This window comes from Neophocaena asiaeorientalis, unplaced genomic scaffold (assembly GCF_003031525.2).
Source record: "Neophocaena asiaeorientalis asiaeorientalis breed wild unplaced genomic scaffold, Neophocaena_asiaeorientalis_V1.1 scaffold114, whole genome shotgun sequence".
NCBI lineage: Eukaryota > Metazoa > Chordata > Mammalia > Artiodactyla > Phocoenidae > Neophocaena > Neophocaena asiaeorientalis.
This window is the reverse complement of record NW_020173116.1, coordinates 3,062,795-3,080,606: the sequence shown is the minus strand read 5'-3', so window position 1 is coordinate 3,080,606 and position 17,812 is coordinate 3,062,795. Positions and strand designations below refer to the sequence as shown.

General features: G+C 49.1%; 1 protein-coding gene across 1 annotated transcript in view; it reads left to right on the top strand.

Moving 5' to 3' along the window:
• POLR1A (RNA polymerase I subunit A) overlaps nt 1-17,812 on the top strand; it is a 76,181-nt gene that overhangs the window by 12,483 nt on the left and 45,886 nt on the right. The window contains exons 7-12 of the mRNA XM_024743882.1: nt 5,087-5,173; nt 6,462-6,567; nt 6,852-7,014; nt 9,607-9,777; nt 9,924-10,046; nt 12,695-12,925. Coding sequence (XP_024599650.1) covers nt 5,087-5,173; nt 6,462-6,567; nt 6,852-7,014; nt 9,607-9,777; nt 9,924-10,046; nt 12,695-12,925 — 881 coding nt within the window. The remainder of the gene's footprint in view (nt 1-5,086; nt 5,174-6,461; nt 6,568-6,851; nt 7,015-9,606; nt 9,778-9,923; nt 10,047-12,694; nt 12,926-17,812) is intronic.

The window sequence follows — 17,812 nt, the reverse complement described above, 5'->3', positions numbered from 1 at the left end:
ACACCATTTTGTTGTCAAACAAGTGTGGATTTATTTTGAAGTAAAATGTAGGTGAATTTTAAAGAAAAGCTGTGAGCAGCCAAAGAATGTTAGCGCCTCCTACAGGCTGCTTCTGACAGTCCTGTCAGATCCCTGGAGTAGCTCTGCTCTGCCCTTGGGGGTACCTGGGAAGAAACTTGAGAGACTTGGTACTCCTGCTTTTTCATTTTTGTAGTCGTAAGTTTGTTTAAAGATGCTGTTTGTTTTTTCTTTTGAAGTGAAGGTTAAATAAGGTGTTCCATTTGAAGTACTGAGACCAGTGCCTGCTATGTCTTACGTGCTCTGTAAATATTGACCATTTGTTTTTCGTTATACAGTCAATGTGCCAGGGCGGGAAAAGCATCACCTGTGATGGACACCTCACTCTGCTTCTTATTCTGAGGGGCTTAGAGAAGGTCGCTTCTTGGACCTTGGGTTTCCAACTCTATGTAGTGGCAGCGACAGAACTTCTTGCCCAGAGTTGAGGAAATTTCCTGTGCGAAAGTCTGTAGCACATTGTTTCTAAACCTTATTCCAGAGTTCAAGAACACAGAATAGGCAAGGAAGTAAGTTCTCTTCCTGGAGTTGCATAATCTGTCTTTTGTATTGAGGACTATGGCAAGGCCTGGAGTAAGTAACTGCCTTACCCTTTTGGGCCGCTGTAACAAAAGTACCATAAACCAAGTGGTGTTTATAAACAACAGACATGTATTTCTCACAGTTCTGCAGGCTGGGAAGTCCAGGGTTGTGGTGCTGGCACATTCAGTGTCTGGTGAGGGCCCACTTCCTCAATGGCAGCCAGCTACTCCCTGTAACCTCACATGGTGGAAAGAGGCAAGGGAGCTGTGTTGGGGGTCTTTTCATAAGGGCACCAGTCCCAGTCACGAGAGTTCCACCTTCATGACCTAATCACCTCCCAAAGGTCCGACCTCCTAACACACCACCATTTGCGGGGTTAGGATTTCAACACATGAAACTTGAGGGAATACAAACATTGAGACCATAGCAATAGCAAATGTGTTTATTATTACTTTTTTTTTTTTGCGGTACGCGGGCCTCTCACTGTTGTGGCCTGTCCCGTTGCGAAGCACAGGCTCCGGACGCGCAGGCCCAGCGGCCATGGCTCACGGGCCCAGATGCTCCGCAGCATGTGGGATCTTCCCAGACCGGGGCACGAACCCGTGTCCCCTGCATCAGCAGGCGGACTCTCAATCACTGTGCCACCAGGGAAGCCCTATTATTACTTTTTAAATAAACCTTCTACTTTAGACTAATTTTAGACATATAGAAGGGTTGCAGACATGGTACAGAGAGTCACTGTGTACTCTTTACTCAGTTTGCCCTAACGTAACATCTTAGATGACCATGGTGCATTTGTCAAAACTAAGAAATTAACATTGGTACACTATTAACTGAACTACAGACTTTATTTGAATTTCACCAGTTTATCCAGTAATGCCCTTTTTATGTTCCAGGATCCAATCCAGTATACCACAATGCATTTAGAAAGCCTGTTTAATGGTTAACCGTAAACAACCACGAGGGTGGATTTTTCTACACTATATATAGCCCTTAAAATAATTTTTTTTTTTTTTTCTAACTCTTTTTTTTTCTGGTACGCGGGCCTCTCACTGTTGTGGCCTCTCCCGCTGCGTGCTCCGTACGCTCAGGCTCACGGGCCCAGCCGCTCCGCGGCATGTGGGATCCTCCCGGACCGGGGCATGAACCCGTGTCCCCTACTTCGGCAGGCGGACTCTCAACCACTGCGCCACCAGGGAAGCCCCCTTAAAATAATTTTTAAGGTTGGAAGCTGCTGCTCTAGCCCTTAGGGCACCTTAGAAAATGTTCATAGATTGAGAACAAAGATGGTCAGAAATCTAGAGGATACCTGTTTCTTTGGGGCAAATATCTAAAAGTTAGGTAGCCTTTGTCAAATCCATTCTTTGACGTAATCTTCACTGCAGCTATGAGAATATGATGGTGCCACCCAAAATTCTGTGCATTAGAAACAAGTCAGCCATAGTCTTCGATAGTTTTTGGATTGGGTTTTTAGTATTTAGCAGACATTTACCTGTTGGGCACTCAGCCTCGTGCCCAGGGCCTGGCCTCTGGCCGAGTCCAGTGCCGAAGTGGAGACCTGACCTTGTGGCCTCTGCTCTTGGGGGAGGCTGTGGGTGACGCAGGTCAGTAACTCCAGGGGGAGGTGATGTGGAGGCAGGTGAGCATTGGGACAGGGGTCTGGCCACGTTCCTGGTATCGAAGGGGGCCAAGCAGCGAGGCCTGTGCCTCAGTGATCCCCACGCACTGGTGATCCCATGAGGGGCGCCATAAGCTTGTGAAATTCACGTTCACTCCAGAGTGTTCCTCAAGCCCCAAGATGATAGCATTTTCAAATGAGAATTCTTAAAGCCGGGTACTCCACCCACTGTGATCTTGTCTTCCCCAAGTTATTTGACTTCCCGACATTTGTTTTTGACATGGCGGCTCTTAGAGCTAAACGAAACACACATTAGGGCCGTTCTGAGGTACCATCGAGGCAGATTTCATTTTTTGCAGGCTGCAAAAGTGTCCCGTTAGGAAGGGTGCGGTCCATGTGAGGAGGTGGCATCCCACAGGTCTCTTCTGACTCCAACCCAGTGAGTGAACAACCCCAGTCTGCTTTAGTCTGTGCCTAAACTGGTGGGGTCACTTCCTGCGCTGGCAGCTCTGGGTTAGGAGCTGGAGAGCACTGCCAGATGCAGCTCATCTTCCTCAGCTCATCAAGCCAGTTTAGTAAGAGCGGGGTTCTTTCCAGAAGTGCCCGCAAGGGCTTCCCTGGTGGCGCAGTGGTTGAGAGTCCGCCTGCCGATGCAGGGGATGCGGGTTCGTGCCCCAGTCTGGGAAGATCCCACATGCTGCGGAGCGGCTGGGCCTGTGAGTCATGGCCGCTGAGCCTGCGCGTCCGGAGCCTGTGCTCCACAACGGAAGAGGCCACGACAGTGAGAGGCCCGCGTACAGCAAAAAAAATAAAATAAAAAAATAAACATTCATAATCTTTAAAAAAAAAAAAAAAGTGCCTGCAAAATGGTTCTTTAGGTTAGTGGGGTCTTTTCTCTCCACTGAACGCACATAGCTTTCTATCTCTGTGGTTTATTCCTGAAGGTCAGAGCCTCTCTTCATTGCATTCCCCACATTTCCTTCAGTTGCATTAATTGGTTGAGATGTTTTGCTTTTATAGGAATCAAAATTTTAGACGTGTAAACTCTTGACCTAGCAATTCCACTTTAATGATTTTATCCTAAGAATTAGGCATGCCCACAGTATTAAGTTGTTTAAAATTGGAAATAACTTCAGTGCCTGTTAATAGAGAGTAATTAAATTACGGTACATCTGTTTATTGTTCTCCAAGTTACAGATTTCTCTAAAAACTTTCAGTGACGTGTCTTCTGCAGTTGGTAAAGAAACCAAGTAGAGAATTGGAGGTGGAATGAAGCTGGATTTTACAAACGTGGAAAAAAGCAGAAGAGTAGGGTTTTTTAAATATAGATTATCTTACGATATTTCGAGCATGTGTATTCAAGCCAATGAAAATTTAGTATCTGCTGGGTCCTAGATACTGTTAGGTGTTAGGAACACAGACGAGTCACAGTTCCTGCCCTGATAAGTACATAAAAAAAGAATACTGAGCAATTAAAAAAAATTTTTTTGGCCACCCTGTGCAGGTTGTGGGATCTTAGTTCCCTGAACAGGGATCGAACCTGGGCCCTCAGCAGTGAGGGTGCGGAGTCCTAACCACTGGACCTCCAGAGAATTCCCAAGCAATATTTAATTTCAGTGAATGTATTCCAAAAGAAGTTGATAGTTTTGAACCTAGACTGTCACATTACTTACTTATCTTTGTTAATCATCTCAGTGCTTGGGGCCACACCTCCTGAATGGCAGCCCCAAGTGTGATTTTTCTGTCTTACTCTGGGTATAGCTGATAAACATTATCCCAGAGTGATCTTGCTTAATCTGAGAGACCAAAATGAAACTACTTCTTACGCACCAGCAAGGTATTTGTAAGAAGAAATTGAATATACGTTTACCCATAAAAATATTCATCCTCATTTATCCATAATTCTGCTGTGAAGCTTTCTGGTAAAAGCCATGTGCATAAAGCCATTTATCACAGTGTAATTTATGGTAGTAAAAAGATCGGGATCAACTCAGATATCCAACTATCACAGTGTGGTTCAGTCACTCGGGAAACATCCTCTCCGAGGGATATCATGCAGCCATTAAAGATGATGGTGATTGGCCTGACTAGTGCCCTGGGCCAGAGCTTCACCTTCATGACAATTGTGTATTTTGGTCTCCTGACCTGCTCCATGATCACCACAACTCGAAAGTTCTTCACCATTTTGGCCTGTTATCCTCTTCACCAACCCCATCAGCCCCATGCAGTGGGTGGTCACTGTGCTTGTGTTCTTGGGTCTCGGTCTCAATGCCAAGTTTGGGAAAGGAGCCAAGAAGACATCCCAGTAGGAAGAGAGAGACTACCTCCACTCCAAGAATATTTAAGTTATTTTCTGGAACAGTGACATCTCTTGGGAAAAATAGACAAAATAGAGATAAAGGACTAGGTTTCAGTCTGGGTTAAAAAAAAAAAAAATGATGGTGAGACTATAGGGCAAAAGCTATAGGGCAACATGCAGAAATGCTCACAAGATGACACTAAATGAACAAAGTAGTACAAAATAAATCCACACCTGAGATTATAATGATCTAAAACTGTATAAACCAAAGGACCAGAAAAGAATATGTAAAGGTGGTAATTGTGTTAACATGATGAAATCGTGGGTGATTTTTTTCCCCCCTTTGGCTCTACTTTTTTAGATTTCATACACTAGTTACATGGTTTTCATTACTTTAGGAATTCGATTAAAGGGGAAAAAATTCAGAGCAGAGAGTATGCTGTCCTAGAGATCGGTTTTTTGTGGTTAGATTGCAGGCTTGGCAGGGTGGGGAAGAGAATTGATAAATCCCATTAAGGAGGGAGTGCCTGTAATTAACTTACTGTGCTCTGATTCCCCTCTTCCGGCTCCAGGAATTGAGGAAGCCCAGATGGGAAAACGAGGATACTTGACACCCACCAGCGCTCAAGAACATCTCACGGCTCTTTGGAAGAATGAAGGTGCTGTACCAGCCTAAAGAAATAGCCCTTTGCTTTCCTGGACTCATTTACCCTGCCTTTTTATTTTTATGCTTTCACAATTGTGATTCTTGTAGATCTCTCCTGAAATCGAACAGTAGATTCGGGGCAGGCTTCAGGGTACATTGTTGTTGATGCCTTACAGTGTGGGGAAGGCATGAACTCGACAGTTACTGTAACTGAGCCTGGTCATTAAATGACAGCTGCAGGTGGGCATCGCCTAATACAGTTTGACATATGTCTCGAAGGTTCAGTGTAACTCACTTTATCTTAAATGCCCATAAATAAAAGTTGTTGTTTTTTTTTAAGGTTTCTATGGGAATTCCTTCTGTGAATCAAAAAATGAACTCTGTTTTTATTACATTAGGATTCTCATACATTTTAATTCCCTACAAATAGGAAAGTCTTCCATTAGTCCTTGAATTTATAAGAAAAGCCCACATATCACCCACCCTCTGAGAGTGTGTTCTGGAACACTGAATGTGACTGCTGTGTAATGACAAGCACTTAAAAATGGAGATCTTGCTAAGGGGATAAGTGATGTCGGGAAAAACTAGCACTCAAGTTAGTAGGACTGTTGTTGGCCCTGACATGTTCTATTCATTCTCTCTGTAGCTTTTTTTTGGGTCACCAGACACTTGGAACACAGCTTTGATCCATAGACGATCTTGGTAGCATCTATGTGGAGGGTTTTTTATTTTGTTTCCTTTTGTTGTTATTATTTTTTTAATTGGGGTATAGTTGCTTTACAATGTTGTGTTCGTTTCTGCTGTACAATGAATTGAAACAGCTATATGTGTACATATATCCCCTCCCTCTTGGACCTACCCCCCCCATCCCACCCATCTTAAGAAGACTATTTTTTGATTTGATTTTTGTTTGTTTATTTCAAATACATTTTCTTATAAATACCAAAGTAATAAGTGTGTTGTGTGCACGCGTGCGCGTGAGTCTAATGATCCAGGAACGTAACCAGAAGCACGTGAAAGTTTTTGTTTCCCATCCTTGTCCATCGCAGCCCCTGGGCTAAGCACTGTCATCCCTGTAGCACCCGTCTTTAAACCCATCATCTCCCCTGTGTGTAGGCTCACAGCACCCAGAGACTGTTTTTTTTGCTCATTAGTTTTTATAAAGACAAATGTGATCTTACTCTACATGCTGTCCTACATTCTGGGATTTTTTTTTTTCCACTCAGTAAAATTTCCGTGGTCATCCTTCCATGCTCTTACGTATAGATTTAAATGATCCTTTTGGTTTATTTCAAACACAGGATTCTTTCTGAATTACCTTTTTCTGGGACTGGAAGATGTTGGCATGGAGTCCAGATTCAATCCCAGTATGTTCTTTCTGGATTTCTTGGTGGTGCCACCCTCAAGGTAATGCCCTTTCATTGGCTTTATTTCACTTGACAAAGGCTTCTGGAACAATTGAATAATGACCTCTGGGAGAGGATGATGGAAGGGTCACGGGCACTGAGAAGTCGCGTATCTGTTCCACTCCCAGGTGGCAGGTGGTAGGAACATTTTCCTTTCCATTCTTCCTGAGTGCAGGAAGAATGTGGGTTTCTTTCTGAGTGTGGTGGTGAAGTAGGGGTGGGTGAGAGGCTGAGGAACACGCCCTTCATGCTGAGCACCCACTGATGCTATGCGTCCTCCTACAGGTATCGCCCTGTCAGCCGCCTCGGGGACCAGATGTTCACCAACGGCCAGACGGTGAACCTGCAGGCTGTCATGAAGGATGTGGTTCTGATCCGAAAGCTTCTGGCCTTGATGGCCCAAGAACAGGAGCTGCCAAGAGAGGTGGCAGCACCCGCCACAGATGAGGTCAGGGCCGCCTTGGAGCTGATGTCGTAGTTCTGACTCCCTACGCTCTGGGTCCTGGGAGATGCCTGTTAGCAGTTCTATACAGCTGTGTGTGAGCCATGGGCTTGGGAGGACCAGGCGAGGTCTGGGGGAAAGCATGGGTCTGAGCGTGGCCCCAGCGATCACGCCCGGGGTGACCTTGGTTGAGTTGCTTTAACTTCTTGGTCTTGTCTCCACTATAAAATGCATGTGGTCTGGGGTGGGATTTTATATGTGGTGTGTTCTGGGCCACCTGCTCTCCCTGGCAGCTCTAGAAAGACCAGTCTGCTGCCCTCAGCTCTAAGAATGTCCCTCCTGGGTTATGGTACCAGAGCCCATGCCACCCAGCTCCGGTTTTGGCTCAGGAAGGTCTCCAGCATTGGGGTCAGCAAGGCAGTGTTGTCATTTGTAGGAATTTCCCAGAATAGGACTGTCAGATTTGGGGCCTCAGCTTCCTCTCCAGTAAACGGTGGAGCTGAATTCCTGTTTCAGCAGGCATTTCCCGAGCCCCTTCAGTGGGCCAGGTCCTCGGTGGGTATAAAGATGAATCAGGCGCTCAGGAAGTTTGCTGAGATCACTGACATCCTTCCCATCTCTAAGATGCTCTCTGGATGCAAATGGGAAGGACCATCTCAGCCTTGAGTAGATAGTCAGGGCTTCCAGGCTCCCTTCCCCTGCTGGGACAGGCCTGTCGCCAGGTGGCGCCACTGTCTGTCCCGGACGCCCATGCTCTGCGTTACTCGGCCCTTCTGCTTGGGATTTCTTTGTTTTTGCTTAAGTTTTCTGATCTGCTGGGGCAAATGTGCTTTTAAAAATCCTCAGTATTAGAGAAAGGTGCCATCTGCAGGTCCTAGTTCAGTTTCAGAGGGAAGGCCTTAGGATAGCCGGCTCCAGTGACCAGGGCTAAGGATTTTGCGTTGACATCCCTTGAAACTAGGGCAGCCTTTTGTCCGAGAGAAAAAGCTAAATCTCTGCAGAAATGAACAGTGTCCTCTCTGATTCCTGAGGTCCTTTTGCTACCTGAAGTCCCAGTGCCCTCCTGCCATCTGATTAACAGGGTGTGTTGTTTCTTCCCACACTTGCACCCAACATCCCATTCCCATGGAGGCCCTCTCACGCATCGTGAATGCCTTGTGTGGGTGGGCTAGCGCCGCTCCAGGCACCGAGAATATACAAGGTGAGACAGGGTCTCACTCATTTCACAAGTAGTCACATGGCCCTGAGTCAGGTGACGCCATAAGAAGTGAGTTAGTCTGACAGGGCCTCTGTCATCATGTAGGTGACCATCTCTCCCTGTGAGGCTCCTTCTGCCAGAACAGAAAATAGACCTGTCCTCTCTGTAACTGAGAAGACCCTGCTATTCCTCAGGATTGAGGACAAGCCCACTTTATCACTAATGGGTTCCAAGACATCCTCATTTACTGGGTCTTCCCCCACCCTCCGCTTTCCCTCCTCTCAGTGCTGGCAGCTTTCTTCTCTCATCTGACCCACCCTGGAGCAAAGGACCATGTGTCTCTCTCCTGTGCCCGTACCCAGCCCCTTGAGACCAGACAGTGTCAGTAGGTGGTGCTCTAGGGCAGCTTACTGCCTTAAGGCCTGTCACCTGGGCAGGTGTGGGAGAAGAGGAAGAGGCAGAGCCAGGGACAGAAATATTGAAAGGATTGGTTAAATATTTCACTGAGGCCTGGAGATCAGCCAGTAACTTGACATAGCCTTTATCTTAATTGATGGCACAGGAAATCATAAGGCAAGCATTTTTCCTTTTAAGAAATTACTTCACCTGCATTTTTATGAGTGCTTTGGATTAAGTTTTTCAAAACCATAAATAAAGCTGAAACTCCATATGAGAATCAGTTATCCCGCAGGATAACAGAGCTACATAAGAAGAGTATTGATATGGGAAGAATTTCTAGCGTTGCCTTAAGAATTAGATACCAGGGGACTTCAGCTGCTGCTACCAGATACATCCATTACCTTCTTGGCTTGCACACTTTGAGGGAATAAGCTACCATGTTGGAGAAGCCCATGCAGCAAATAATTGAAGGTGGCTTCTGGCCAACAGTCAACTAGAAACTGAGGCCCTTGGTCCAGTAGTCCTCAAGGAACTGAATCCTGCCAACAGCCGTGTCCGCTTAGAAGTGGGTCCTCCCCCAGTTGAACCTTCAGATGAGAACCTAGCCCTGGCTGACTCCTTTATTGTGGCCTGGGGGAGACTCTGAAGCAGAGAACCCAGTTAAGCTGTGCCCAGATTTCTGACTCTCAGAAACTGTGAGATAATAATTGTGTGTCGATTTAAAAGGAAAGGAAGGAGACTTCTTAGAAATTTGAGTTCATTTTACTCCCAGAAAGAGATGGGCTGGTAAATAGGTAGTGGGGTTGATGTTTTGTTGATGCATATGGACAAGAGAGATTTAGGACTACTTTTGCCACTGATCTGTCAAGTTCAAAAGACATAAAGGCAAACTCCAGAGCTCATCATTTGTTAGAGCTCTAGTAAGAAAGAAAAATGGAACCAGGCCTGGCCTTTTTGAGGTTCTTCCATCACGCCTGTTTTCTTGGTTGTGTCTTGGCCAGGAAAAAGACCCTTCGATTGCTATGGACCGGTCCTTTCTGAGTCTACTTCCAGGCCAGTCCCTCACAGACAAACTTTACAACATTTGGATTCGCCTTCAGAGCCACGTCAATATTGTGTTTGATAGTGAGATGGACAAATTAATGATGGAAAAGTACCCTGGCATCAGACAGGTGAGCAGTGAGTTGGATCCCCATTGCTAGCCAAAGGGGGTAAATAGTAAACATGTTTGTCTTGAAGAAAGAAAATGATAAACATATTTGATTTTTTTTTTTTTTTTTTTTTGTAATGCTTTCTGTGGACTTTTTCCCCCATAAAGATCCTGGAGAAGAAGGATGGTCTGTTCCGGAAGCACATGATGGGAAAGCGAGTAGATTATGCAGCCCGCTCAGTCATCTGCCCGGACATGTACATCAACACCAATGAAATTGGAATTCCCATGGTATGTGCTGGTAGGTGGCGATGGGAGTGGCGAGGAGGGCTGGGGAGAAGGCACGTGGCCGACTGCAGTGGCTTGGGTGGGGACAGCCTCTGCCTCTTCCCGGACGAGCTGTTCGGAGGGGACCCTGAGGCCATGGGGTAGCGTTGCTCTCAATCCCTGCCTGGTCTCCAAATACCCTCTACCCACAAGGAAGACCCGCCTCCCGGGCCACCAGGAAGCAGACGGCAGGGTGTACATCCCTCCCGCCTAGCTTCTTCCTGCCTGTCTTGGCCTAATCTTTAAGCCTTCCTAGTGAGATTGAATATATGACAGGGATGAGGGGGAGGGAAGGGGGGGGTGTCTCCGTCCCGTGTACCTGCCGGCATCAGGAGTCAGGCCGTGGAGGAGCCCCAGAGAGCAGGCATCGCCAATCCTCCCAGATCCGCAGGGGTAGGCGGTTTGCCCCATCCACCCATTAGTGTTTCCTCAAGGAGCCAGCCTCCTTTTCTCACTCCCCCACCACGTCAAGCTGTGGTGCTCGTTAGCAGCGGCCCCTTAATCGGCTTCCTCCTTAATGGGCCTTGATGTCAGTAATAGAAGATGGTTTAATTCCCTCCACGGAGAGGCTCACTTCCTTGTGCACGGTCCCCCTGCCGCTCTCCTGGGAGGACTGGTGAGCAGCAGAGAGCAGAACTCAAGTGTTCCGATGGACTCCCACCTGCTGCCGCCTCCTCCCTCGGGCACACATGGGCTTCCTGGGCAAGGGCTCTTGTGGGAGGGGACAAGAGTCAGAGAACGCCCAGTCCGGTGCCCATGGCCTCCTGGGAACCCAGGGGTCTTTGCATCTGGAAGCTGGGTCAGGTGGCAGGGAAAGGCATTGGGAAGTTCCTGAGTCCGAGGCCCTGGGAGGAGACCTGTTCGTTGCTCTCTTTGGACAGAGGGCAGGGGCTGCCCCTTTTGGCTTTGGCCTCATGGTGCCTCCAGGGTCCCCGGCTGTGGGAGGGACCTTTAGTGTTGCTCCTTTTTCCACCTTCAAAGGTCCTCTCTTTCTTGGATCTGGGTTCATTTGGTAATGGAGGGACTCTGAATTTCCCCCTCTGCCTATCTCCAGCCTGCCCCAAGCCTCAGGGCCATGGTGGCCTGGGGTATTACTCGCAGAATAGCCATGAGGAGCAGAGTGTGTGAACTGCCTCTTGGTTCCTTGTGGCACGCCCTTCTCATCTAGCATTGTGGACAGGTGTTAACAGAAGCAGAGGAGGCAAAGTCTGGGAAGTAAGCTAGAGACCCAGCAGGGAACCAGACAGACTTAGCATGTCCCCTGTGAGGCTTACATTACAGCAGTGGAGACGCATCAACAGATACACAAGTATAGATCTTCCTCAACTTATGATGGGGTTGTATCCCTGTAAACCCCATCGTAAGTTGAAAATGCCATGGGTCGAAAATGCATTTAACGGACCTAACCTACTGAACAGCATAGCTTAGGTCTAACCTACCTTAAATGTGCTCAGAACACTTATGTTAGCCCACAGTTGGGCAAAATCATCTAATGCAAAGCCTATTTTATAATGTTCAATAAAGTGTTGAATATCCCTTGTTAAGTTATTGAATACTGTCCTGAAAGTGAACAACAGGACGGCTCTGAGTGTATGGGTTATTTACCCTCGTGATCACGGGGCTGACTGCCAGCTGCAGCTTGCTGCCCCACCCTGCTTCAGGAGAGTATCATACAACGTTTCGTAGCCCAGGAAGAGACCTAAGTTCAAAATGGGGAGTACAATTTCTACTGAACACGTGTTGCTTTTGCACCATCGTAAAGCCCCCAAAATCCTAAGTCGGGCACAGTCTGTACATGTACACTCTGTCAGGCAGTGGTCAGTGCATTGGCAGAAGTGGAGTGGGCCACGGGGCGGGGAGGGCCTCTCACACAGAGCCACTCACGTCGAGACCTGGCCAGCATTTAGCAAGTTCCTTTACCTGGGACTTCTCAGAGTTGCTCATGTACTTATATGTGCCTTTTGAAGCATCAAAGGGTTTTAATATTCAGTAGCTCAGAACTCGCTTAACCAGGGAATTCATTTTTCTTGGAGTGTGGTGCAGGTCCGGTGTATCAAATGGAGCACTGGGTTTTCTCATGTATCAGGAGACCAAATCAGTTTCATCTCAGGGCAAGTAAAGAGATTTGAATGGCATGGCTGGGCTCAGGGCATGGGCCACCTTCAATTAGAGATGGCTGCTGGAGGCATGGGGGAAGTGTTGGCGGGAGAAAATGGTACTTGAGGGTGGGTATCTGCTGTCTCTCTCAAGCTAGCGTTCCATGCTATTTTCTGTCTTTTGGGACTAAATGAGTGTTATTGGCAGACCAGGAAATGGTGAAATTTTTAAATGGGTTAAAAAAAATTCTGCGTAAACTGCAGCACTCAGATTACTCTCTTCGAGCAGACTCTGCTAGAAAAGGAGACCCAATCTCTTTCCTTACGGGAGCGGGTCTGCAAAAATGTGGAAAACACAGGGAGGATGCTGCTTTACTTGCTGAAGGACGACCTTCTTGGCTCAGAGAGTACCTTTGCATCTTAGGGAAAAAGTAACACAGCCTGTTGAGTCGGATCTGGGGGTCCGTGTAACCTTTCTGCCCACCCTGAATTTTCACATCCACTCCTTGTTTCCAGGTGTTTGCCACAAAGCTGACCTACCCTCAGCCAGTCACCCCCTGGAACGTTCAGGAACTGCGGCAGGCGGTCATCAACGGCCCCAATGTGCACCCAGGAGCCTCCATGGTCATCAATGAGGATGGTAGCCGCACGGCCCTGAGTGCCTCGAGCCTAACCCAGCGGGAGGCTGTGGCCAAACAGCTCCTGACACCAGCCATGGGGGCACCTAAGCCCCAGGGGACAAAAATTGTGAGTAATGGACAGATTTGGTCAGGGACTCGGCCACCTGCTGTTGGCTCCCCATGACTGCCGGCTGTCAGCTGTGGCCTCAGTGAGCGCACATGCAGGAGTGCTGTGAGAGCAGTTCCTGCCTCCCCTTCCCTCTCCCCGCCCCCCCACCCCCAGGGGAAGCTGCCCCCAGATGTGGGTGTTCCCTAGGGCCTGAACACCATGAATAAAACTCCATTTGGCCATCCCATGCATGCAGCGCAATTCTGGGTACATGTCGGGGCTTGAAAAACGCTCTTTAATTATAACTCTGTTGTGATTTGCTGCCCTTGAACAGGGCTGCTCAAAGGGTGGTCCTCCGAGCAGCAGTACCCCTGGGGCTGGTAGGAAATGCACATTCGTTCCTTCCCCTCTCCCTCCCCCCACCCCTGAATTAGTCTCTCTGGGAATGGAACCTAGGAATCTGTATAGTAAGAAGCTCTGCAGAGGATTCCTCTGCATGCTGAAGTTTGAGAACTGCCCTAAAGGAAGGGAACATTCTGTGTCTGATAACTGAAAACTGACAGGTTTCATCTGATACTTCACTTCCGGGGGACTGCTAGTTCTTGCCTGTAGTACTGTGATAAGGGATCCTGAGGCTTTATCTGGGCTTCACCAGAAAGAGTATATGATGGATTAGCAGTGTCTGCTGAGGACAGATGGGTGGGTGACATCACTTGTGTCTGTGTCAAATAATAACCATTCCTGCTGGGAGGGGTATAGCAAATAACGGCTAACCAGGCAACAGTGGCGGAAGTTGCTAGAGTGAAATGGACTGGATTTGGGATTAATTTATGGTGACTGCCCAGAGTCAGAGGATGACTGAGAGTGTGTCTCCCGCACCCACTTGCGCGCTTGTTAGACCTCCTCTTGCCCTCTGACACGTCCAGACCCAGTGGCCGACTAGGTCTTCTCTTTAGTGGGTTTGAGCTCTACAGAGGACCACTGGTCCTTGAAGGAACTTTGGTTGGAGGACAGAGCGGGAGAGGAAGCCTCGTCACGGTGACCATTGGTCCCCGCTGCTCTTCACCGCGTCCTGTCCTGTTGCTTCCTCTCCATCTCACCGCTGTCCCGAGGTCAAGCAGGAACAGGCCATGCGTTTTCTGGTTTGGTGGCAGGGGGCACATGCAGACGCAAATCTAATCACCTGTTTTGTTTTTTTTCTCGTGCATTAAGTGAGGTTTGTGTTCAGGCTCACGGGATTATTCTGCCATTTTTAAGTGCCTAGTGTTTTGCTAGGAGCTGTGAGAAAGATGCAGGAGAAATCAAGGTGTGTTTTTCATAATTTATGGTGAAGCAAGGCAAACACTGGTAATCTTCCTACTAACTCAAGTCGAGCATGTGAAACAGTCTCACAGTAGGACATTTTGAAGAAAAAATTGAGAGAAGAGAGCAGAGTGGGGTCAGGTAGTCTGCCAGCCACCGTGGATGAGATCCTGCTGTCTCGGGGTGGACGGCCTGGTAGGAGCACCCCCAGGGAATGAGACCATAAATGTGTCACCGCTGCTGAGTGGCGTGGTGGACACAAGGGAACAGCGACGAGGGATGGTGACTTTACCCACATGAAGCTGGAGAAGCAAAGAGGGCTGTGGGCAGGGTGGGAGTGCAGGGCGAGGTTGGAGTCACCAGGAGGCAGTTGAGGGCCAGCCCGGGGCTGCAGGGGAACCGAGGGTGAAAGCAGGGTGTGTTTCAAGGGGACCTTGAAGTAGGGGGGCTTGGCTGTAGGCTGAGTGTCAGGGCTGTAAAAGAGAGAAGGTGAGAAGGAAGCGTGGTTTCCAGTGCCCTGGAAGGAGGTGTGTCTGGGTCCTTCTGAACTGAGGTCATGGTGGAGAATCTAAGGGCTAGCTAGTCTCCCGTAAAAGGTAGAAATGTGGCACTTAGGTTAGGGGGGCATAGAGTTAAGAAAGGAAATCATCAGGAATTCCCTGCCAGTCCAGGGGTCAGGACTCCAAGCTTCTACTGCAGGGGGGCACGGGTTCCATCCCTAGTCGGGAAACTAAGATCCCGCAAGTCACGTGGTGCAGTCAAAAAAAAAAAAAAAAGAAGAAATGAAATTATCAGCGTTAAACTCTTTGAGCACAAAGTACAACAGAGAGAAAATGCAGTGGGGGCACCTGTGGAAGCAGGAGGCAGGTAGGGGAGGACGCCGAGGGAGAGAGGGCTCGCTCTCGGTATCTGCATCTGTCTCCCACCTGCGCTGGGGGGGGGTTCTTCCCGGTCAAGACCAGCCCCAGAGTATGTTTGCATCTCCCAGAGGCACTTAGTAGGTGTTTGTGGAGTTAAATATGAAGTTTAAGAAGAGTGAGGAAACGGAAGGAAGATGCAGATTTGTCCACATGAAGGTCACGTGTGACCCAGGAGAGCCGTTTGAACAAAGTGGGGGGAGCTGGGCTTCAGGGCCTTTGTGATGAGGCAGCGAAGCAGTAGCTTCATCTATGACTGGAGCAAAAGCAAAATAATACGGGGGTTTCTGACATTAGTGGGGAGTGAGGATGGGCAGACGCGCAGGGGAGCTTCCTTCCCGTGGCCTTGTTGCGTCTGTGGGGCTGGGGGTGGGCTTAGGAGAGGGCAGGTTGGCCTCACTGCACACTCAGGTCAGCTCGTGGGAAGCGACAGAAATGAGTTCTCAGCAGCCGGGAGATTGAGTGAGGTTGGCCCAGTGGCCTGTCCCCCAGCCTAAGTTCACATCCCAAGCACACTGTCCCTGCCTCGTCTCCCAGCCCCACCTCTCGGCGTCCCATCGATGTGGGCCTCTTTCTCCCCTTCAGGCCTTGAACTTGCCATCCCTGCCGGGAGTACTCTGTCCTCCCCGACACTCCCCAGCCGTGGCCCACTCGTCCTTCTGCAAAGCCTTCGTTCCTCTAGGGCAGGGGTCCACAGCCTTTTTCAACCAAGGGCCAGATAGTAAATATCTTAGGCTTTGCGGGCCACACGGTCTCTGTTGGAGCTGCTCAGCCCCGCCTGTGTAGCGTGAAAGCCGCCACGGCAGTACAAAGTGAATGGATACGGCTGTGTTCCAAAAAACTCTAGTTGCAAAAGCAGGTGGCCTGCAGTTTGCCACTTTTACAACGTGAATGGGGTCCCCCCCACGGTGTGTCCCACCTCACCCCCCCAACCCTCATTGCGTTATGTTGTCACTCCAGGTACCCCCATCTGACTGACCTCAAGTTCCTAAACCCCATGAGGACAGGGCAGGGTGTTCGGCCCCGTACTCTCCCCAGCACCCAGCATGTAGGAGGCACTTGGGAAATACCTGTGGACTGGACGGGTCCAGGATGAGATGCAGGAGGCTCTGAGGTGTGAGGGCCACATTTGACCTGAGGATGTGGCCCTGGGGCAAAGACAGGAAGGGAACTTATGAAACATAAGTGGTCCTTATATTGGGACCTGGGGTCTAAAGGTGATTATCTTTAGTTTCCAAAAATCTCAATGATGCCATATGTAATGTTTATATATGTAGTCAGATATGTGTGCATTTACAATTCATTTGTAAAGTAATTTTTTGGTTAATGTATTCCTATGGAACACATTAGATCATGACCTGGGCCAAAGGGCCGGGTGACGTGACTGGGAGGGACAGACCCAGGTCCAGGAAAGGACAAACTGCAGGTTAGATGAGAAGGGGGACGGGGGAGTGGAAGAAGCCATTTCCCCTGGGGGCGGTGAAGTCTCTGCCCCTTCTCCTGGGCCTGGTAAATGGAGTAGAAAGTGGCCAGGATGGTCAAGCCTCATTTCCCGGCCCAGCGGTCAGCCAGGAGCAGCTCTTTGGCTCCGGCTCTGCCCCTGGGAACTCTGACCCGGGCGCTGGGGCACACTAATTTTCGCTGCGGTATTTATTTAGAGACAAGAGAAAGGAAGGGCCTCAGGTTTGGGTTGGCGAGGGGAGCACCCTGTGCTCCAGGGCTTCTGTTTGGATTGGCTGGTGACTGCTGGCCGGGCCTGCGAGCCTTCCCAGCTGTGGGGTTTGCTTACGCTGGAGGATGTCTCGAATTTTCGAGACTCAGATCCGAGGCGAGCCCAGGGTTCGGGACCCAAGCCACAGGTCCCAGCAGTTTCTTCCTTGAGAAGCTAAAGAAATAGACCTTGAAAGTCAGTTCAGGCTCCGTGACGTGCCCTAGGCAGCCACTCCTGGGAATCCTCAGAATCCAGGTCTCCTTGGAAACACGGACATGGGGGTGGGGGGAGGACGGGTTTGAATTCCTTGGGAGCAGAGAGACTGCCTCCCCGCTAGCTGCTTTTAGGACTGCCTTTTAGAATTTGAGGTGTGTGCTCCCTGCTTCCCTGAGTTGGGGGACACTGTCAGCCCAGCCGAACAGGGATGCGGGGAGGTGGGTGGGGAGCATCTCTTGTTGACCTCTAGCCTCTTTCTGTAGCCAGCTTTCTGATACAACTTCATAATGTGGACGACATAAGAAGAAACCAGACTTGGAGTAATTTGTTTCCCCCCAACCGGTTATCTGCTGGATAATTTAGGGGAGACTTGGGATGGGGGGAGGCCTCACTGAGTCTCCACAATTCCTCTGGGCTGCTAAGGGCAGCCTGCAAAATGATTGGGGTAGCAGTTGCCTCATGCATTTGTTTTTTTATTTTTATTTTATTATTTAAAAAAAATTTTTGGCCGTGCCGCAAGGCTTGTGGGGTCTTAGTTCCCCGACCAGGGCTTGAACCCAGACCCCCGCAGTGAGAGCGTGGAGTCCTAACTGCTGGACCGCCAGGGAATTCCAATGCATTTGGTTTTTTTTTGTTTTTTGGGGGTTTTTTTGCGGTATGTGGGCCTCTCACTGTTGTGGCCTCTCCCGTTGCGGAGCACAGGCTTCGGACACGCAGGCTCAGCGGCCATGGCTCACGGGCCCAGCCGCTCTGCGGCAT